The sequence below is a fragment of the Spea bombifrons genome, chromosome 4 (genome assembly GCF_027358695.1).
Source record: "Spea bombifrons isolate aSpeBom1 chromosome 4, aSpeBom1.2.pri, whole genome shotgun sequence".
NCBI classification, from domain to species: Eukaryota; Metazoa; Chordata; class Amphibia; order Anura; family Pelobatidae; genus Spea; species Spea bombifrons.
Window position 1 is genome coordinate 23,720,702 of NC_071090.1, and position 20,233 is coordinate 23,740,934.

Genomic DNA, 20,233 nt, shown 5'->3' on the forward strand with positions numbered 1-20,233 from the left:
ACACACTTTCTGAAACTGTGGATCTAACAGATGGTCATGCCTGGATGATAATTGAAAGTAGATCAGAGCCAAAGTGGACTGAAGAGGATACAATGCAGCAACAAGCAATAGGACGCACAGAAAATGATGACAAGGTTGATGAGGACAATATGAATAATGTAGATGATGGCATTTGTTCAAGATTGAAGCATAGAGGTTATATTGATACCACAAATGACAGCAGATGAAATGAGATGGTGGCATGTGTCCTGTTTCTCATTAGTAGAAATGTTAAATGCAGTTTATTTATGAAGTTTACACATTTGTTTTTGCACTTGTTTACCATAAATGAAATATAATATAAATTGAAAAAAAATCTGTTAAATGTTTTTAATTACGCTGGGGTCTTCAAGAAAAATGAATCATATTGCCATTCTCACAAACCTATTAGAATTCATAGATTTTCTCTAATGGTAATTCTTCCCAAAAATGTTATGTGCTGTTATAGAATAACATTCTAGGCTGGTGAAGAGCTCTCTCTAGATAACAAATCTGTCAAATTTCAGGTAGCAGTATATGCCTTAAATTCCAAATAGCAATGCAGTGGGAGCATGAGCCATATTTATAAAGAGCATTCTAGGACAAAGGTCTGAAAATCCCCATGGACGCCAATAAAGTGCTTCTGACTTTAGGTCTGGATGGGTCCTTATATACAGCATTGGGCCCTTTAAGAGTCAGAGAGATTTCTAAAGCAGTCTCCATCCCAGCTTATATTCAGATGGTTAAGGGATATTAGAATCAAAAGTCCCGTCTGGTTATGCAGTAAACTTCCCACTAAACTTGAATGCTTGTTTTGAAGATAATGGCATGGCATTAACAAACTTTTGGGTTAAGTTGATCAAATAGTGTGTGTAAACTCATCTAAATAGCCATGGTTGCCTTTGTCGGTGCCATTTTAGCGTGTGCTCTACCGGCCATCTCAGCATGTGGCCGAAAATAATTCCTGAAAATGTACACAATAAAACGCATGTGTCATTGGAACAATGGATTTATTTGTTTCACAAAAACACCAAAATTGGAAAGGCCGATTGTCTATGTAGATAACTGGGAACTCTCCCATGCTCAACTAGCCCCACCGCTTCTCCAGAAGAGGGAGAACTTTGGATGGCCTATGTTGGAAACTTCCCAGGTATGTCCATGCACATCAAGAAGAAAAAACTAGAATAGTTGGGGACACATTACTAAATTTTATTCTAAAAACTCCCATGGTGATCTTGACAAATTTACACCACAATACCTCTAGTTACCCTTGATAAATATGGCTAATTTAAGTTAATAACTTCAGTAAAGAAGTATAGCACATCTTAAACTGGGAGCAAGCCTATTATGTTGGTATTATTGAATGTCAATATAGTCTTCAATTTCTATTTATTAAATAAAGAGAAATCACACAACATAAAAACTAACTGTTATTAGATTACGAAATAATCAATGGTTCTACAGCTATGCAGCTAAATGTAAATTTTCTAAATATCTGGCCTCCCGTGGCACTAGAAATAATGGTTAGCCATTATGGAGCCAATGGTAGCCGTCATAACCACCTGACGCAAGGTAGCTAGGACTTTTCATGGCTTTTTTCAAAAAATGGCATTTTTCACACTCTTACAAGTGTCATCTATTCAACTGAATACTTCATATCATTTACTAATACTTCTACAGAAACATATACAATAGCAAAAGCATTTGGTAACGCAGACAAATGGCATTAAATCATATTAAATGCCCTGGTATGGGAATCATAATGAATTACTAGCAGGTAGCATTGTATGTAAAGAAAACATATTAACTTATGACCAAATAATTTGTTATTATTGATGCAAGGCATCAAAACATATACTGGGCTTTGTATAAAAAAAAAAGACGGATTTCTCCTGCTTTGTTTTTGTTATCCAACTTCAAAATTTATCCGGCATTTTAAAACACATCAGCTGGTCTTTTAATAGATGATTTATCAGCATTGTGCGCTACTTTATTTTAAATCTTTTAAGTGCATAAACCTTTCCCCCACAGAAATTAAGTGCAAAAATGAGTTGCCGAGTAAAGTGTCAGTCAATCTCTTCATCAATTGCCACCTGCAGACAACAGCCGCATTTCCACTGCAACACTCTGCTTGACGTTCGAATGTCATTTAAGTGAAGGTCAATAGCACCAATTTAAAACTCTCTTTTTCAAACAAATACCAAAGCAGAGGTCGATTTGCATAACTCACACAAAAACGCAAAATGAAAGCCGACGCTATCGCTTTTGTTATCAGCAACCTCCTTTCCATTTTACGTGTCATGCATTCGGTTCCTGCTAAAGGTTTCTTTTTTATCCACGAAAGTATTGAGGCGGACTTGTCACATATACTTATATAGAACACATGTTTTGAATAATGTCTTGTACAGAAACCAGTACCCTACACAAGGTTCCGTGAAAGGCATATGTTTTTTTCACTGTAATATATTTCAAGGAAGGTTAATTTGATTCGTCTACAGTCGTTATCGGTGTCTGTTGGCAAAGAGAGACCTAAACTATGGCTATGCCATTATCACAAGTGATAATGGATTCCAGTGACCTCAGCTTGTCCTGTATATAGTGTATATATAAGACATAGATTGATTTGAATTCATGTAACATTCATCTTCTAGGGTGATATATGTAATTTCTGAGACAAAAGTCAGCATAGTCTTTGATCTCCTATTTGTTGTAGTCAGAAGCAAACAGGCAGGGCCGGCCCGACAATGGAGCCAAGTGGGGCAACTGCTCCAGGCGGCACTTTTGAAGGGGCAGGACTTTGCCGCCCCAAGCCCCTTTTTTTTTTTAAGCGAAAGAGAGAGAAAGGGGTGCCGAGTGGTTTTCGCTTACCAAGCTGTCAGTACCCGCTCGGCGCCCCTCTCTCTCTCCTCTGCGGCGAGTCTCCCTGTTCGGTCTCGGTGCCGGCTTGTAATTCTGAGTGCCAGAAGATTACCTAATTTCCGGCGCTCAGCATTACAAGCCGGCACCGAGACCGAACAGGGAGACTCGCCGCAGAACTGCTGAAAGGTAAGTACAAGGGGGAGGTAAGGGTAGATAATAGGGAGGGAGAGGAAGGGTAGATAATGGGGGGGGGCGGCAGGGACAGAGGGAGAGGAAGGGTACATAAGGGGGGGACATTTTAAAATTCGCCCCAGGCGGCATTTTGTCTTGGGCCGGCCCTGCAAACAGGCTTTCACTTTTTTTCTCTGCCCGTGATGGCTCTGATGCTGGGCATTAACCTCGATCTCTTGTCTTTCCGTGTTTAGTGGTAGAAGAGGGTAGCTATGAGGATATTCCATATATCAATGCTGACTATAAACCTAGAATAATAGACCTGTGAAGCAAAATTATGATTTTCTTCATTGATCCTCATGGAAAAATAAGCATTATTGCCACTTTAATGTTGGTAATTATACATCCGAATTCCTTTCTTTGTATCACCACTGTGTTTTCTGTAATACACATAGAAAACATTGGTATTCATTTACTATTAATTAATTTAAATTAATGTGCGGTAAATTCATGGAGTGCTGACGCTTAATTTAGCTTCAAGATACCCTTATAGTTGGATCCTGCTTTCTCATCGTTTCTCATTGAGGACCTATATAAGGTTATATACACTAGAAAAATGCCCTTGTTGGGGAAAAAATTGTAAAATCAATTGGGAGATGATATTTGTAACTCTCCACATACTCCAAAGACTCTCCCTTTGCACCAGCTCTAAAATCAATGTATTTATCTAGGAAACCATCATTATCCAGAAGAAGTAGATTGACAAAAAGATGTTTAGCATTTGAGTTATCGTGAACTTCTAACTTAGTAGCAGTGTAATATCTTTTGGTGTGGAACAGAATTCTTAGCAGAGCTATAACCATCTCTCTATACAGGTAACAGGGTGTCGCTAGCATCTTAATAAATCCAAAATCAATGTGTGTAACAACTACTCAATGCACGGGAAAGGCTTTCCAGGTAGAGTTCAATAAGAGACACTTCTACAGTTGAAGAGAATACAGATTACAGGCCCTTAGTATAGATTGCTATTAGGCTATACTTAAAAGTTAATTTGCCATTATCCCCAAACTCTAGATTTGCAAACCACATGCATAAATAATAAAAACAGTAATACTACAGTATGGTATTAGAAAACCAACCTATCTGTATACTACGAGAACAGCCATTTTAATCTACTGTTCTTAGGGTCTGCATAATTAGTTCTCGTCATTGAATTATCTCTATCCTCTAGTTAAATTTACGATTGTCATTGATTGGTTCAGGCTGCTTTTGAATAGCTGGGATAACGAGAAAGAAGATAGTGCCAGGACAGAGAATTTAATGTCCGTTAATGATGCAACCTTTTGAAACAACTCCCAGCTTCCTTGATATCTAGACGTAATGTATATATGATATCCCTACATATCCATGGACTGTAACGGAAGATGTATATACAATGTGTACTTTTCACTTAACACATTTCATTGTGTGCTAGACATTGAACGAAGAACGTACATTTAAAGCATTCTTTGTCATCTGCCCGTGAGAAAGAATTTCTGTAAATAAAAAGGCGCTCAGGATCAAGAATATTCTAATTGCATCCTTCTTCAACATAATTCCATGCATCATTGATGATGATTTCAAGGATTATATATTCTTTTTTTTTTCCAGCTATTGTTGTAAATAATGAAAAGTGTGCATAAAACAGCTAGGACGACAAACGCATAAAGAACAGGTGTAACCATGAATACACCATGAATCATACAGCACCTTGAGTTCTCTATGCATGGTTTCCAGAAATCACAGGTGTACGCGGCGTGAGCATGTGGAAATAAACAGTAAAACGCTATTGTAAGGTTGGGCTGACATTTATCTGCCTGTAAACATTTACACTAAGAGCCCCCTGTGTGTTTTGCGTACAGTTGGCAATTTATTTTCTGCTCGTATTGTTGGAATGTGGGTGAATATTTACAAAAGGTTAATAAGGATCTGTCAGTGCTGATCGCGTATGGGAATATTTATCAACCTTTCTTCTAGTTTTAAACAATGCTGTTTAAGGTTCTAGAGTAAGACGGAGGTGTGAAGGGCGCATATTAATTACAGCTTTAAGATAGGTATGAAGATTAAGATATGTTCTGATGAAAGAACTTTTCATCGGCGAGTTCCCAATCACGCCATTACTTTTGTACTGACAATTGGGTAGTTGATTGAGAACAGTTGGTGGTATGAACGCTGCCGTCATGGGTGGTTCTAGGTACATTTGTAACAAGTCTAGACTAATTCTAGACAATGCATTTGTTTTATTTGCACCATATTTACATCGTACAAATATTCATTGTGGTTATGTATGAATTCCCGAAATTTAGCTGCCATAGTAGATTATGATTTCTGTGGCCCTATAAAGGGACGCTGGAGAGAAAGCTTTGTATGAGTGGCAAATAGATTTAACATCATTACGATATAATTTATTTTAAACAACAAAATCAACACGTGTTGTTTGTTCCTTAGGTTTTATATCTCTAAAGCCATCTCTTGAGGCGGTCTCCCTACATTTAGTTCGCCTAGGGTCTCAAATCCTAAGCCAAACTCTGAGCCACCACTGATCATTGCAACATATCTATGTCATAGTTGCTTAATATACATTAACTATAGAAACCCATATAGATCTATGGGTCCACCAAAACATGTAGAACTCCCCTTTTTGGCTATTTCACTCTTTTGAATACAGCAGATGTTTATAAAGCTAAAGTAGCTGTAGCATGCGTAATATGTGCCTGTTACTTGCCAAAAAATGGACTAGGTGATCAATGTACTAAATTGATTCCGATCCTTATCAGTAAATGTGCTTTAAATTATCCACCTTTAATATCCTAATGCCCCAACAATTTCTGTTCACTTACTGTGATGATTAAAGCACAGAATTAAACACCAAGTTTGGGGGTCTACCATTACATCCAGTAAATCCCTCTAAAAGACTGAACACTTTAATAATAAGATGCCATCTTTTTATTTTTAAAGTAGCATAAATATAAAGGGGGTGGCAATATACACTGATATTTCTAATTATAATCATTACGTGTTTGACATTTACGGTAAATATAACTTTGTAGAGCTTTTGGAAGATGCCCCAACAACACACATGCTTTACTTTTATTTCACACCCTGTCACAGATTTAAAAAAATCAAATGAAAAATAGAATAAAATAGATAAATAAATAGCAGAACTTGTTAAATTGCATAAAACCTCAAACTTGGACAAAAAAAATGGCAGGTTTTGTTGCTTAATTGTGAAAAAACTGAAAGGGAGTCAATATCCTACAAGACATTTTAATGCTGTAAAGAGGACACAGAATGGGACCATGAATTTTACACATCTCATTTATACGCAATGGCTGTGGCATGGAAAACCAATGCTAATTGAAGCATGCAGTACGGCATACATACGCTTCACTGTAATGCTTGCTGATGCAGCGAATGTATGTGAATGATGGGAGACCACTCACTAACTCATACCAACTGTCCTTCCTCATTCAACCAGCTAAAATGCTTGAGTATGGAATTCACTGGGATTAGCTGTGCCAAATTAATATTAGTTAAGATCATTTGGTATGTAGTTCGGAATCATCATCCCTGAATTGTTTTTGTCTGATCTGATCTTTTGGGAATAAATGCATTACTTATGGTATATATGTTACTTTTGTTTGTTTTTTTACATTCACATCTGATTAAGGAATGGGTTGGAGCACATACAATACTCACATACTGTTTATGTCATACTTGTTTGTTATGGATGGTGTGTTTATACTGTACATGCCAACCTAAGTATGCTGAGCCATACTAAAATGTGCCCTTGAGCCTGGGATTTTTTCTTGTGAACCCATTGGGGTTAAAATAGGTTATAGGGAGTTTAATTATGGAATTGGATTTAATATAAAGGGTATATCAACATTTCACTATGCAGAAAGAATCTGCCACTGGCTTCCACTCAGCTCTTGAAACGTTCTCAGAAGCATCAGGGCACTGAATGGTTAATGTAATTAAAGCCTAAAGACTCTTTAACCTTGTCTAAGAAACCAGCATGGAATTAATCAAACCTGCTAAAGATGGGGATAAGAAATTGTTGGTGTAGCATGCTTCGTTGTATCAGTTTGGAACTAATCTGCTGGATAGGTCATTTCATATTTCAAAATCAGCCAGGCTTCTCATTTGGATCTTGCCCCAGGGCAAGTTTGTAAATGGAAGTGGCATTCTGATAAATTGGAGTATCACTGTGCTTATCCTCTAAAAACCCTGTAATTAAAAATGCATTTTCTATTTAGGAACCTGCCTTGCCTACAAATACCATCACAGCCAACACACATACACTATATGTATATACGGTATATACTGTGTGCATATGTGTGTATGTATATATATATATATATATATATATATATATATATATATATATAAAGAGAGAGAGAGAGAGAGAGAGGGGGGGGGGGCGATAAAGAGAGAGACCACAACAAGCAAAACCACTGTAAATATATATACAGTATATGTATACATACAGTATATATATATATATATATATATATGTAGAAAGAGAGAGAGAAAGCGTGAGAAAGCGTGTGTATGTGTGGTTGTTTCTTTCTCTCTCTCTCTTTATATATATATATATATATATATATATATATATATATATTTTTATATATATATACTCATGTATGTATACACAAGTAGCGCAAATTATTTTCTCCCTGTGTTATGTTTAGTGTATGGGTATTTCAGTATTTTTGGCATTCTCCAGTCTTCGTTTTCTGGTTTCATCAGCTCTAAAATCTAGAGGTTGATGCTTGTGACCTATAGCAGATCCAGCCATGCAAACATAATTAAGATATATGACTCCATTATGTTTAGCCAAGGAGAACAATAAGCTAGGAACAGTTTATGCACTGTGACACTTGACTTAGTATTGTACCCGCCATTAAGCCAGGAGCAAACATGTTATATATCACTTAACAAAAATGCACTGTAGTTAACTAGTTATATTGCTGGAGCATCACTAAGAGATATTTTGTCGCTGGCCGTCTGAATATTTGTGTTGTGTAACACAGACGTGAATTCTTTACACAAATGTATGCAGGGCTTATTGAATGATCCCACTACCGCCACCATGTCAGCAAGTTCCAAATCGGCTCCTGCTTTCCTGGACCCTTTGCATTATATTAACACCATACTGCATAACATAGTGTTTGTCAGATATTTAACAACCTTAAAATCAAGTCACCAATAATTATTAAAAGAAAAAATAAAATCATGTAACCCCCCCCCTGCTTTTCCTAGAATCTTCCACGTATCCTATAAGATAATATAGTCTGGTATTACATGCAGCATTTAACTGGTAATTACTAAATCAGATTGCTTTTCTTGAAAATGTGATCTGTCTTGATTAAAAACACCAGAGAAGTAAATGATTTAATAAGGCAACATAAGGGGGGCGTGGGTGGTATTTAATTACCCGATTGCCAATACATCCTGATTGGCTCTCTGAAATACCTGACAAGCAATCAATAGGTATTGATTCGCACCAACTAGCTGCACAGTGATTTTGTTTAGGTAAATGTTGTCAAATAAATAATCTCCAATTTTGACATATAAACATTTGGAAGGAAAACTCCATGAAATGTGTGGTTTTGCATAAAAAGTATCTCATTCATTACTAGTTTCGAGCTTGAATACAAGGCAAGAAAATGCCAAAATAATATATATATATATATATAGGGGGACCCTGTGTAATTTATTTAAAGGGACAGTAACTGATGCAGTAAACTATACTAATAAAAAGCACATCATGTTTCTTTATTAATCAGTTCTCTCCTAAAGGGCATGCTGATTTAATGCAGATGTTTTTGCTGGGACAAAACTGACTAACCAGAAAATACAGAACAAGAGATAAAAAAAACAAGTAGTGTCTTCTTTCAGCAAAAAGTAGAGTTTTCAATTATCCAAAACAAAAAAAGGTTAATCTATTTCAAAGGTATTTAGTGTTTAATTAATATCTTATATGCACCAATAGTACTTTTTCATTTATGGAATATATACCCAAAGACTTTTTTTTATTAAATTTAGAAGGAATGTAGACATTAAGAGTTATAGTAACTTTTGATAAGACGTGCCTAAACATTTGAGGGTTTTGCATGGGAATAGGCCACGCCCCCTGACAAAGCTCATTGCTTTGGACTTGGCACCATTCATCACCAGGCTTTTTGCTGTTTTCAGCCTTGTTTCTAGGTTTGGTTAGTTACTTTTGAGCACTGATGTACCATTGCTGTATGTTATTTCATTTGTTCCTTTTCACTTTATCACTGTGGTCATCCTTGCGTTTCTTATTTGTGCCTTCATAGGATACATATTTCCATCCTAGTCCCTGTAGTCTTGTGACTCTGTTCATATGTACCTTCCTATATGTGTCTTAGTGCCGAGATGCTTTTTTATTATATATATTTTTTTATATGTATTTAATCATATTATTTAATAAAGATTTACTTTTTATATACCTTTTTTCCTTACGTGCTCTTCTTGCATTAGGTTTTGGTGTTTATATATGTACACTGCACGTATTTCTAGCATTATTGGTAGTTTGTTCGTTTTTGGTGATTATGGGAATAGGCTATTAAACAAAATATTGAGTTGATGGAGTATATTGCAGTTTGTATTCAAACGTGTTATGTTATGATTCAATGGAAGTGATACTAACAGCAGATGGACCTTCAGTGTTTGTGGTTTTGGTTTTTTGGAGTCACTGACTTCAAAACATTCTGAAACCCGATTCCAAGGAAATAGGTTGAGAAAGACGGAGTGTGCATCTCATGGACCTACCCAAACAGGTACCCAAGTACTCATCCAGAGACTATTAGAGGTAATAGCTCTGTATCTTATATATAGTGACTCTTAGACATGCTTGCAATAAATCATTTGCACTATGATCGATTCGTTGCTAATATGGTCCTTGGAGCAGTTGTGACATACCCAACCACCGTGTCACCTTTAAGGATTAACGGGGCATTAGTTTTGCAGCTAAGAAATCCTGACTACCGCAAACATTTTACAAATACCTGCGTATATAGTATACCACTGTATGTATTTTCTGTCAATGGAGTGTATGTTTTATAGCTGGTCTTCTAAAACTGCCAGTCACTATGAGAAGCAGGCAAAAAAGCTCACCTTTGCCTCCAGATGGCATTGTTGCGACATCATCATTGCCTGTCCTTATTCCATTGTTAAAGGTATGTCCGTCTGCGGGCTGGAGCTGCCAGTTAAGCCCAAGCAGATGCATTGCTGCAGGAAAGACAAGGTGAAGACAGGTAAATATAAAGCGCATATCTTAGAATGTCATTGACAAGCAAGTTCAATTTTCCCATCAAAGCCTTTGAAACGTCTGCCTTGGACAATAATCGGCCGATGTAATGAGATATAACAGGCTTTAATCACATTAACTGACATTTCTTTTCCTATATACAAAATAATTGGATTTTTCAAAATGTTCACAAGAATTCACGAATGCATGTTATATACTCATTGTTTTCTTTCTGCATTTGTTAAATCATACGTGTTTTTGGATATGTATTTTCAATAAATATTTAAACTAAGCATAGTGAAAACGACCAATACAACATAATGAAAAGTGGGAAAATCTGATGTAAACAGATGTCACAGAGGCAGCGATATAACATAGTTAAAGGAAAACTCTCTTTATTCATCTGCTAGGCGTTCGTGTTTTTGAGGGATGTTGATGATTAGATGAAAAACCATGAGTGCTACAAACTCCAATTACACCTTTTCCATAAATCTCTCATACACAATGACATCTAAATGTCTCATACTCTCGGTTTAACAGCTCGGTATTGACACAGAATCCTCGGAATAATTGTCTTGTTAGAGGGTAGTCTTGATTCGGCGCATGGTGTAAGTTTTCAGGCCTACAGCGTAACACTTAATTTCCTCTCTCAGGTTTTGCTACAAATGTAGGTCAAGTTATACAAGTGTAGACACGCTGAAAGGGCCAGCGTTCTCATATCATTTAGCAAAAACCTGGAAATTATAACTAATGGGGAGCCCTCCGCGGGAATAGCAGCCGCTAATCTATTAATTAGCACGTGAATTTAGCTAAGGAACCATTATTAAAATGTAATTCACTGAGGTCATTAAAATGAAATTGTATTAAACTATGGTAAACGTCATGTATGGAAATGTATTACACAGATACTCCTTTATAAAAGTGCAATATTTTACATGGGGTAACTAAGTTGTGCGGGTTCTATACTGCAAATAAGATATTTACCCTTCTTAGATTCTTTGGGGGGCAAGGGGCTGTTGGACCATAAGAAATATCACTGCACTTTACCAAGACCCTTTTCATTGGCTGCCCTGTTATTAACAGACAGCTGACCAAGGTAGTGAGTCTAAAACCCAAGTACAGCTCTTGGTTTTTGGGGTCCCTTGGTAATTTTCTCCTGTTCATCCTGTAAGGGGTCCCTTAGACTAGTAAGGAGTCCTAAGCAGCTGCCTACATTGCAGCGCTACGCCAAGTAAAACTCACCTCTTGGATTGTGTGAGTAGATATGGCAAGTACCATAGAGAGGACTGACAGCACCAACAGCAGCAACCAGGTCAAACGTGCCTTCGGATATATTTTCTTGTCTTGCCCACTTTACTAATCAATTTTAATAGCCTTCAAAATATGGCCCAGAGCTGATTCTGTATTGCCAGTTATAAAAGGCAGCCTAACAATTCTAATAATGCTGTAGAATGGGCAATGAAAACATGAACCATCAAAATTCATGTACGATGAAGGACTTGGCATCCCTTTACAGGCAGGCCTTTATTATTCGCAATGACAATTACATTACTAAGTTGATCTGCCTTGTGTTTCATGCTTAGCATATACATTATACCATTCACGATTATTCAAGTCTCTTCAAGGTCTCTTTCCAAAAAAAAAACAAAAAAAAAACACACCCTACATGCAACTAGAAGCTTCTGCTCTGTTGGTTAGGCCAGTTGTGAAGTAGACATGCGAGTTTCTGATGACTTTGATCGGTAATCTGTTAATGTGAGAAACAGTGTGAAGTTTCAGGTACACAGCTATGTTTATTTAGACTATGTAACACTTCGGTCCTTGTACAGCTTTTTCCTCCCAGAAAACTAAATGTATGCAGTTGTGATCTGCCAGAATAACTGTTACTTGCTGAGCAGTCTACAGCCAAGCCAGATAGCTAGAATATCCAGAGTACAAATATTGGAAGCAATTAGTGAATTAATTGGGGCAATTTGCATTTGTAACTCTATGCTGATAATATGCCATGGCTGTGCAGCCTTGGCTCTTAAGACGTGCAGATGGCTACCTGTGATAAAAGTGATGATGAGGAACAAAGACTATTAACTCTTTGCTATGTCAGTGTTAGCTAGGGAGCCCCATAATGGGCCCAGTGCACTCTGAACATGGTTACTTATCAATGCCTTTCCACAGAAGTTTATTTTTTTTAATTATGCATATGTTTCTTTAATGTTACAGCTTTAAATTGTATAAGGTATGTTAAAATCATTTGCACTATCATACTTAAATCCCCCATTGCGCTCATGAAACATGGGCACAACCATCATAAGATTTATAGTCCCAAAACATATTGGTCTAGTGGAAGACTTAATGTATCAAATATTTCAGAAAATAGTTTATTTAACACCAATACAGTCTACATGAAAATTAAGTAAATATTCAACTAACATTGCTCCCATTTTAAATGAGGCACATTATTCCACCAAATAAAGTACTGTTCAACTTAAACAGTAATAACTAATGTCAAAATTAATTAATTGAGCAATGTATATGGGAAATTCTGCGTCTCGTCCTCAGATGGGTAATCCTACCAATTAGTATAAATATGTATACTTCCCAGTTTAAATTAAGTATTGTTTTATGTTTTTGTTGTAAATGTATATTATATTAGAGCTACAGCTCTCCTTCTCGTATATGCATCAAATTTATAGACCAGCTTACCATCTTTGTTTATGATTGGAAGTCTATTTTATTGTTACATGATATATATATGGAGACTTTGTCACTAATAACTGTGTCCGCTTTCAAGTACATGTCACTTGGAGATAAAGGTTTCTCGCTCATTTGCCTTTCAAATACAGTAAATATATGCTCCCTCGTTCGACCCACCACACTAGAACACTTTATAATAATAACACTTAAATCAAAAATCTCATCTTTGCTGATGCACAGGTCTATAAAAGATGAGGATGAAATAAAATCTGGTGATACTTACACAGTTCGTTCGTTTGCTTACTAGAAGCGTAACTTGATTTTTACCTTGATTTTTATATTAATATTAATATGTGTACGTTGGAGAAAAGAAGTAAAAGCAAAGACAAGAAGGGCTTACGGTTATTGGAATTATGATGTGTTTTATTGAGGTACTAGCAAATTATTGTCATAAAAGAAACAAAATGCTTTTGAAAACCAGAGACTATTTAAAAAGCAATGTTGTTATTAAATGGTGTAAAGGGGCCAAAAAACTTACATTGCTAGTTTTGGATAAATCTCTAGATTGTAAGCTCGTTTGAGGAGGGCCCTCCTCGCCTGTTGTTCTGTAAGTCAAATTGTTATGTTATATACTACTAGTTATGGCCTGTCTACCTATTGTACAGCGCTACATAATATGATGGCGCTATATAACAATAACAATACATAATAAATAGTAATATGTTTGGGATTCATCGTACCACACCAGTCCTCAAGGGCCACAAACAGGTCAGTAATTCTGTGTATCCTTGCCTTAAAATAAGTAGCCCGTGCTCTCAAGAAGTAAAGTTGTGGCCCTCGAGGAGTAAAGGCCCGGGAAGTTGTGCAGCACCTGGGAATTTGTGGGTTGAGGGTAACAGCGGAGTACTGGTGACTTCATGAACACATATTTAGACGTTTTTATACACACAATGTTGCCTTTCACATAGTCACTTCTAAGCTAGGCAACACAGTTATTTTAACTCCTTCAGTAAAGGACTGAATTGTAATGAGAAAGCGACAATATCTGTGTTAGTCCTGAAACCTTTCCTGCCTTATTTTCATCTATTATATAGAATTGTGAGTCAGTAGCAAGGACAATTTTATAAGGGTATTGAGAAGAATTCCATGGTTGGCATTTTCCTGTGGGATAAATATAAACCATCTAATTCTCCTTTTTTCGTTTAGGAGGTCTTTTTAAAGTGCTTTAGTGTAATTGCCGAACATTTCACTATCTGTATAAAATGCAGTGATATTAGTTGCTTCCAGTGTAGGAAAATGTCTATCATTTTTTTTAAAGGCACTGGTTTGTAATGGCATCCATTCACAATAATATTCTATAGCACATGTTAGGGTCATTTTTCTAGCTCTTGTCGGTAATCTGAATGGATTTTGATGCTGAAAGTCCATACTTCCAAACTGCGGCAGGTATAGTACACTGTCGCAATTCCCTCTTATTAAATCAGAAAAGTTGACAACTAAAAATAAATATGGACTTTGTTGTTAACCCCTGTATATCATAACCTCCAAGTTATTGTTGGTTGTGTTTCACATATTGTTCCAGCCTTCTGCTTGTTTTGGTTGGCTGATTGTGTTCCAGAATTGTATGGGTACACAACACTATGCCACAACACAATCCTGATGATTTTTAAAACAGTTCTAGTTTTGCATATTATGTTTCCAGTCAACTGCATATTAGTCATTTTTATGTGTTCTTGTGTTCTTATCTTAGCTCAATCTACAAACACTCTGGCTTCTTATCATGTTGTCTTGTATTAACCTCTTATATCCCCATATGGATGTACATGTACATCCTAAAAAAAGCTCTGCTTAGAACTTTAAGATGTACATGTACTTACTGACTTTCTTGCCTCAAAAAGCCAGCATGAAAGTGCCGGTTACCCATTGCCTAAAGAATGCCTGATCACGTGATTGGGCATTCACTTCCGAAAAATGTCACTAATGACACGGACCAAAAGGTTACAGGAAGACAGAATATCCCCTACTGGCCAGTCACACGCATTGCAATCCCCAATTCAAGTCTATGAAGACTTGCTTGGTGATCATAGAGTGATCAGTGCAGAGGCGTCGCAGAAAAATGAGTGAGAATTAATGTTTCTCCTCCACCCCACAAGTGGAAAAAGTAAAAAAAAATATAAAAAAAAATTATTTAGAAAAAAACATCACTAAAAATTATAACATAAAGAAATAAAATAAACAATAAAGTTTATCCACCGTGCAAAAAAAAAAAAAAAAAAAGAAAATGAAATACAAAAATAAAAGCAGGGCACTATGTAAGGGTTGGATGTGGCCCTCTAGAACATAATAATATATTTATTTGGAGTACGTCTAGACAAATCTTGTATTTTACACACAACTAACCATCTTCAGTATAATCAGTTTGGAGACTCGCATTTTTAATTGTGACATTAATTCTATTGGCAAACCAGATAGCATCCTTATACATTATTAAAGCATGGATTGTGTACTATTGGCAGCGACCCTATATTTTAGAACATGGCTGCAATATGAGATCATATTTTATCAGTAGGGATGGAGAAGCAAAATTAAAACTCAGCAATAACAAACAATATTTTAGTGGTCTAGTCTCTAGAGCAGAAGTAGTCAGCACTTAGCTCCATGCTCCAGGCTTTTCACAGTGTATGCTTTAGAAAAGCAATAGCTACGGTATGAGTCTCTTAACGGACATCCACTTTGTTGAGTCGTAGTCTTGGTTGATAATCATTGCTCTTATATTTTTAACTACTGTTTCTCTACGTAATTAAAATAATCTCTGATCTCATTAAAAGCAGAATGGAGGTCATTGATGTAAAGTAGATTGTACAATTTATTACAGACAGTTTAGAAGGCACGTGGTAAGTTTCCTGATGGTCCTTTGAGCTCCATTTTAAATATTCAGTACAGAAACTTTTTTTTATTTTCTATATTTATTTATTTTTGGTCACTTCCCTGGACCATTAGAAGCCAGGGATGACACAAACTATAAATGTACTACTCAACCGTCTCAGATAGTTACCATGGGTGACAAAAAATTGTAACGAAACAAAGAACGGCACTGCATTAATCCAGTCTCATGACAGTCCCAAGATTAGGCAGGAGAGCACAAAATGGCAGATACATTAATCAATTTGTGACTAAATAAAATGAGCTCCTCGTGACAATCCTCAGATTACAATCTTTTTTTTTTCTTCACTCCAGTTTTGATCCAGAGTTGCTATAGAAGGAATTAATTTTTTTCTCCCCCAAGTCCTGTTTATAACCGAGGTATGGAAGGCATTCTTATTTTTGTACACAGACGACTGCAGATTGCCCGTCCGCTTTCATTATCCCTTTGTGCGCTGTCTTCAGAAATGTATTCGATTATGTGATTATGGATAGCTGGCCCATTGTCCAGAAAACAAAAATATCCACATGTAGATGAGCACAGCAGTGGAGCTATTAGCTTTGCGGGATGCCTATCCAGGCGCATATTGGTCTGTTATAAGTAATCTATTTTCACATTCTTTCCAAAAGCAACACAATAGAGTAAAAGCATTTGTGATTCAAAACGAATCACGTGACAAATAATTTTAATGTATAATAATAATGGCAGATTTCTTTCACAGCGTGATTTTTTATTTTTTTTTTATTTTTTTTAGAGAGTAAAGATCCTTTTAGGGTAGCAAAGACAAATTATTTATTCGGTTAAGAGAACATAAAACCTTGCTTTATTATTATTTGGAAACTGCTGAAATACGAATGTAATATTTGCAGTATTAAAGAGCAAGTGCATGCGCCAGCTATGGTCCGAAAAAAATACATTATTTATGCTATCAATGCATAATTTTACCTTTCAAAATTCAGTATAATGCAAGTGGAAATGAATCTGTGGTGTGGGTCGCAGATGATTTAGTGGATTGATGCTGGAAGTCTGCAGTTCTATGTTTAGTAAACTCTTAATCGACAGCAAGTGTTTGCTCTGAAAACTTAGACTTTTCCGTTTGTTGCTTTCAATTAGATAAAAATAGTAGTATTGTCAAAGTAAAAGAGTTCGGAATATATAGACCAAGTGATTTTTAGAGGTCTGAACCACAAGCTTCTTCAGGAAAGTTTTGCCCTTTTCATTTATTGTTTAGCTCCGTTAGCGTTACAATATTGTTTTACTATATAGAATATTGTGCCATGTGTGCTCAGTTTCCTTAACAATGCAAATACGGTAGGTTATGACATTATACCTGGGGGACCAAGGGGCAATTGTCCCCTGGTTTGCGGTGGTTTGAAAAATTTGAGCTACTATCAAATGCTTTATGCAGCATTAGTACCACGACTGGTTCCTTTGCATGCTCTTTATGCAGTTGTAGGTTGGTAGGTTGTCTTTGAAATGTGTTTTAGGGCACTCCACTGTAGTGCTTAATGCCTAGGCGTACCCCACAATGACAGTTATAGAAGAAGAAGAAGAAGAAACTCAATAGTCTACTATAAACTTAATAGTTTCACTTTGGGTTGGCCACTCATCAGGTACTGAATAGGGTAAATTCTGGGTACTTTTTTTTATTTAACTCCTGCTAACACATTAGTCCATGTTCTTTAATATGAAAGGTGTACTGTTACAAAGAGCAGGGAATGGGTTAAATTTGGTTAGCCATGGTAAATCATGGTCTAACAAAAGGCAATATTATTCTACTTTGGCCTTAGGTCCCTTTGATTCAAGTTTCTTGATATGATCTTCTTAGACATCTATTGATTCATACATCACACGGTACATTTTTGCTGACATTTCAGGGTCTTTGTTCTTGTGCATTCAACAGGTCTGTTGTCTTCAAAATTAAATGTCATTTAGTGATATATGCTGATCGTGGAAATACAATGAAAAAAGTAATTTAATTTTTTATGTTTTTTTTTTATATTACTTGATTAGTATAGATTATAGGTTATGCTCTGATTCGCTAATTCCCATCTATGACAAATCTTTCATGGCAGTAAAACCACAATACCAAGGACAGGCTTGGATACAATGCTATTCTGGAATGATCGATCAGTAAGCAATAAAAATGTTTTTTCTTTTTTTTTTTTTTACAAACAATAAAGTCAACAAATAATTATATAGCACACTGTGCTGTTCTTGGTCAGACTCCCTTAACAATATTAGTTTTCCTAACAGGAAAGGGCAAATTCCTGCTTACTCTGCAACTTTTAATTAAGTAACTAAGCAGGGCGTTATACGTGCAGAACGGTTAATCTCAACTAAGTTGGTGTTTTGCCATTAGCGATTAAGCAAAGGATTTCTACAAAGTTCACCCGAGAAATATGCTCAACATTAATTCCATTAAATGGAAAGTAATCTCTCCTAATACTAACATTAGCTTTAGTTTGCGAACCTTTCAGAAATAGACCATTTTACAATTTCATATGGCTCCTGGGTAAATTTTATGTGTACATATATCAATATAGTCTGTATATATATATATATATATATATATATATATATATATATATATATATATACTGTAGATATATATATATATATATTCCCTATTAATATTTATTATATCACAAAGAGATATGTTCTTTCACATTTAGCAATTGTTACCTAATGTATTATTAATTTGTGTTTAATTTATTAGCTGATGGCACTGTAGGGATTATGTATACATGGACATGTGATTTCGAGACCAACGGTCGTGTGCAGGTTTAGGGGTACTTACCTAGGACCAAGTAGTATTTTAACATGGATCATGCTAGGATTGTTTTTTAAATCAAATAGGTATTTGGGAGATATTTTATAATATGTACATTATTTACACTTTAGAAATAAAGCTAATAATGGTATTTAAAGACTCTAATCTGATTGCTTTTCAGGTTTCTTTTGTTACCTTTTTAATGCATAAAATTTTTTTCCCTACAAAATTTGTTTTGTTTTTTAATTAGCTAATATTTTAATCCAATCGAAAATCTGCTTACTGTATAAGAATAGTAGATGTACTAGGTCCAAAACAATGACAAAGTATGCAGAGTAATCTAGGTATGCCGAGATCTTGAGGAATGGTATGTGCTGTATGTATATTGAGTCTGACCATTTGGCATATCCAAAAGGAGTGGCACTAGCCACATGAGAGGTGTAGTTAACCATGCAATGGGCGGGGTTGGCCCTGAATAACATTAAATTGCATTGGGAGTGGGAGGAGATTTGGGTGGGGAGTGGGCGTGGCTAAACACAGCACCCCCTGCCCAGGAGAAGGAGATTCCCAGGTACGCCATTTGGTCATACTTGACGGAAAGGCAAGGTGTATGTGTGTGGGTGGGGGAGCGGGTGATCTCTTTACAATTAACACGCTTATTCAGAAATCTGTACAAGGAACACATTAAGGTATATACAGTATGGTTCTTCATAAACTCTAAATATCAATGTGACAAAACCAGCATGTGCAATAAGAACCGACAGCTATTATTAGCATAATTACGATTTGCATGTTTTCAACATGATGTATTTATTGTTGATGTTATCTCTTTCCGAAGCTCAAGTTTTTTGGAATTGTAGACCCTAAAAACATAAGACAGCCCATATTGGGCAATTCCAGAAGTTGCCCACTGTAAATCAAGCCGCAATCAATTTTATCACCTTCAACAGGCAATATGATACACATTTGCAAATCACATTTCTCACTACCTACCATGCCTCATTTTCTATAAGTAACACTTGGATACATATTCTTGTTTTTCACACATAAATCTGCTTGGTACCCGCATAGCAATTAACTAATCCTGGAATGCATGATCTCATTTGAAAGCACAGAGATTTTTATTTTTATTTTTTTTCCTTTAATGAATTTTCTGTTCTGTTTGTCTATGAGATATTTAAACAGAATTCCTTTTTTTTTAAAACTAGAAATGCAAGCAAGCTTCAGTTTTTATCATGGGGCAAAACATATTCTATTTGTGTAATGAACTGCATTGTAAAGCCTAATCCTTACTGAACATTAACTTCTATTCCAAAATAACAATCACATAACAAAAATAGAAAGCCAAAACACACATTTTAGCTTGTAATTGCATTAATCTAACCTTGCCAAGATGCAGATATTTGGTAGCAGGCTTTCAGTATTGGATGTTATGTGTCTTGGCTCCCGTACCTAACACTGTACATTAGAAACAAACCAG

The 20,233-nt window shown here is 36.0% G+C and overlaps 1 protein-coding gene across 1 annotated transcript in view; it reads right to left on the reverse strand.

The window, feature by feature from the left end:
- The window catches only part of TENM2 (teneurin transmembrane protein 2), a 418,814-nt gene that overhangs the window by 164,466 nt on the left and 234,115 nt on the right, over nt 1–20,233 (reverse strand). The window contains exon 6 of the mRNA XM_053463637.1: nt 10,234–10,347. Coding sequence (XP_053319612.1) covers nt 10,234–10,347 — 114 coding nt within the window. The remainder of the gene's footprint in view (nt 1–10,233; nt 10,348–20,233) is intronic.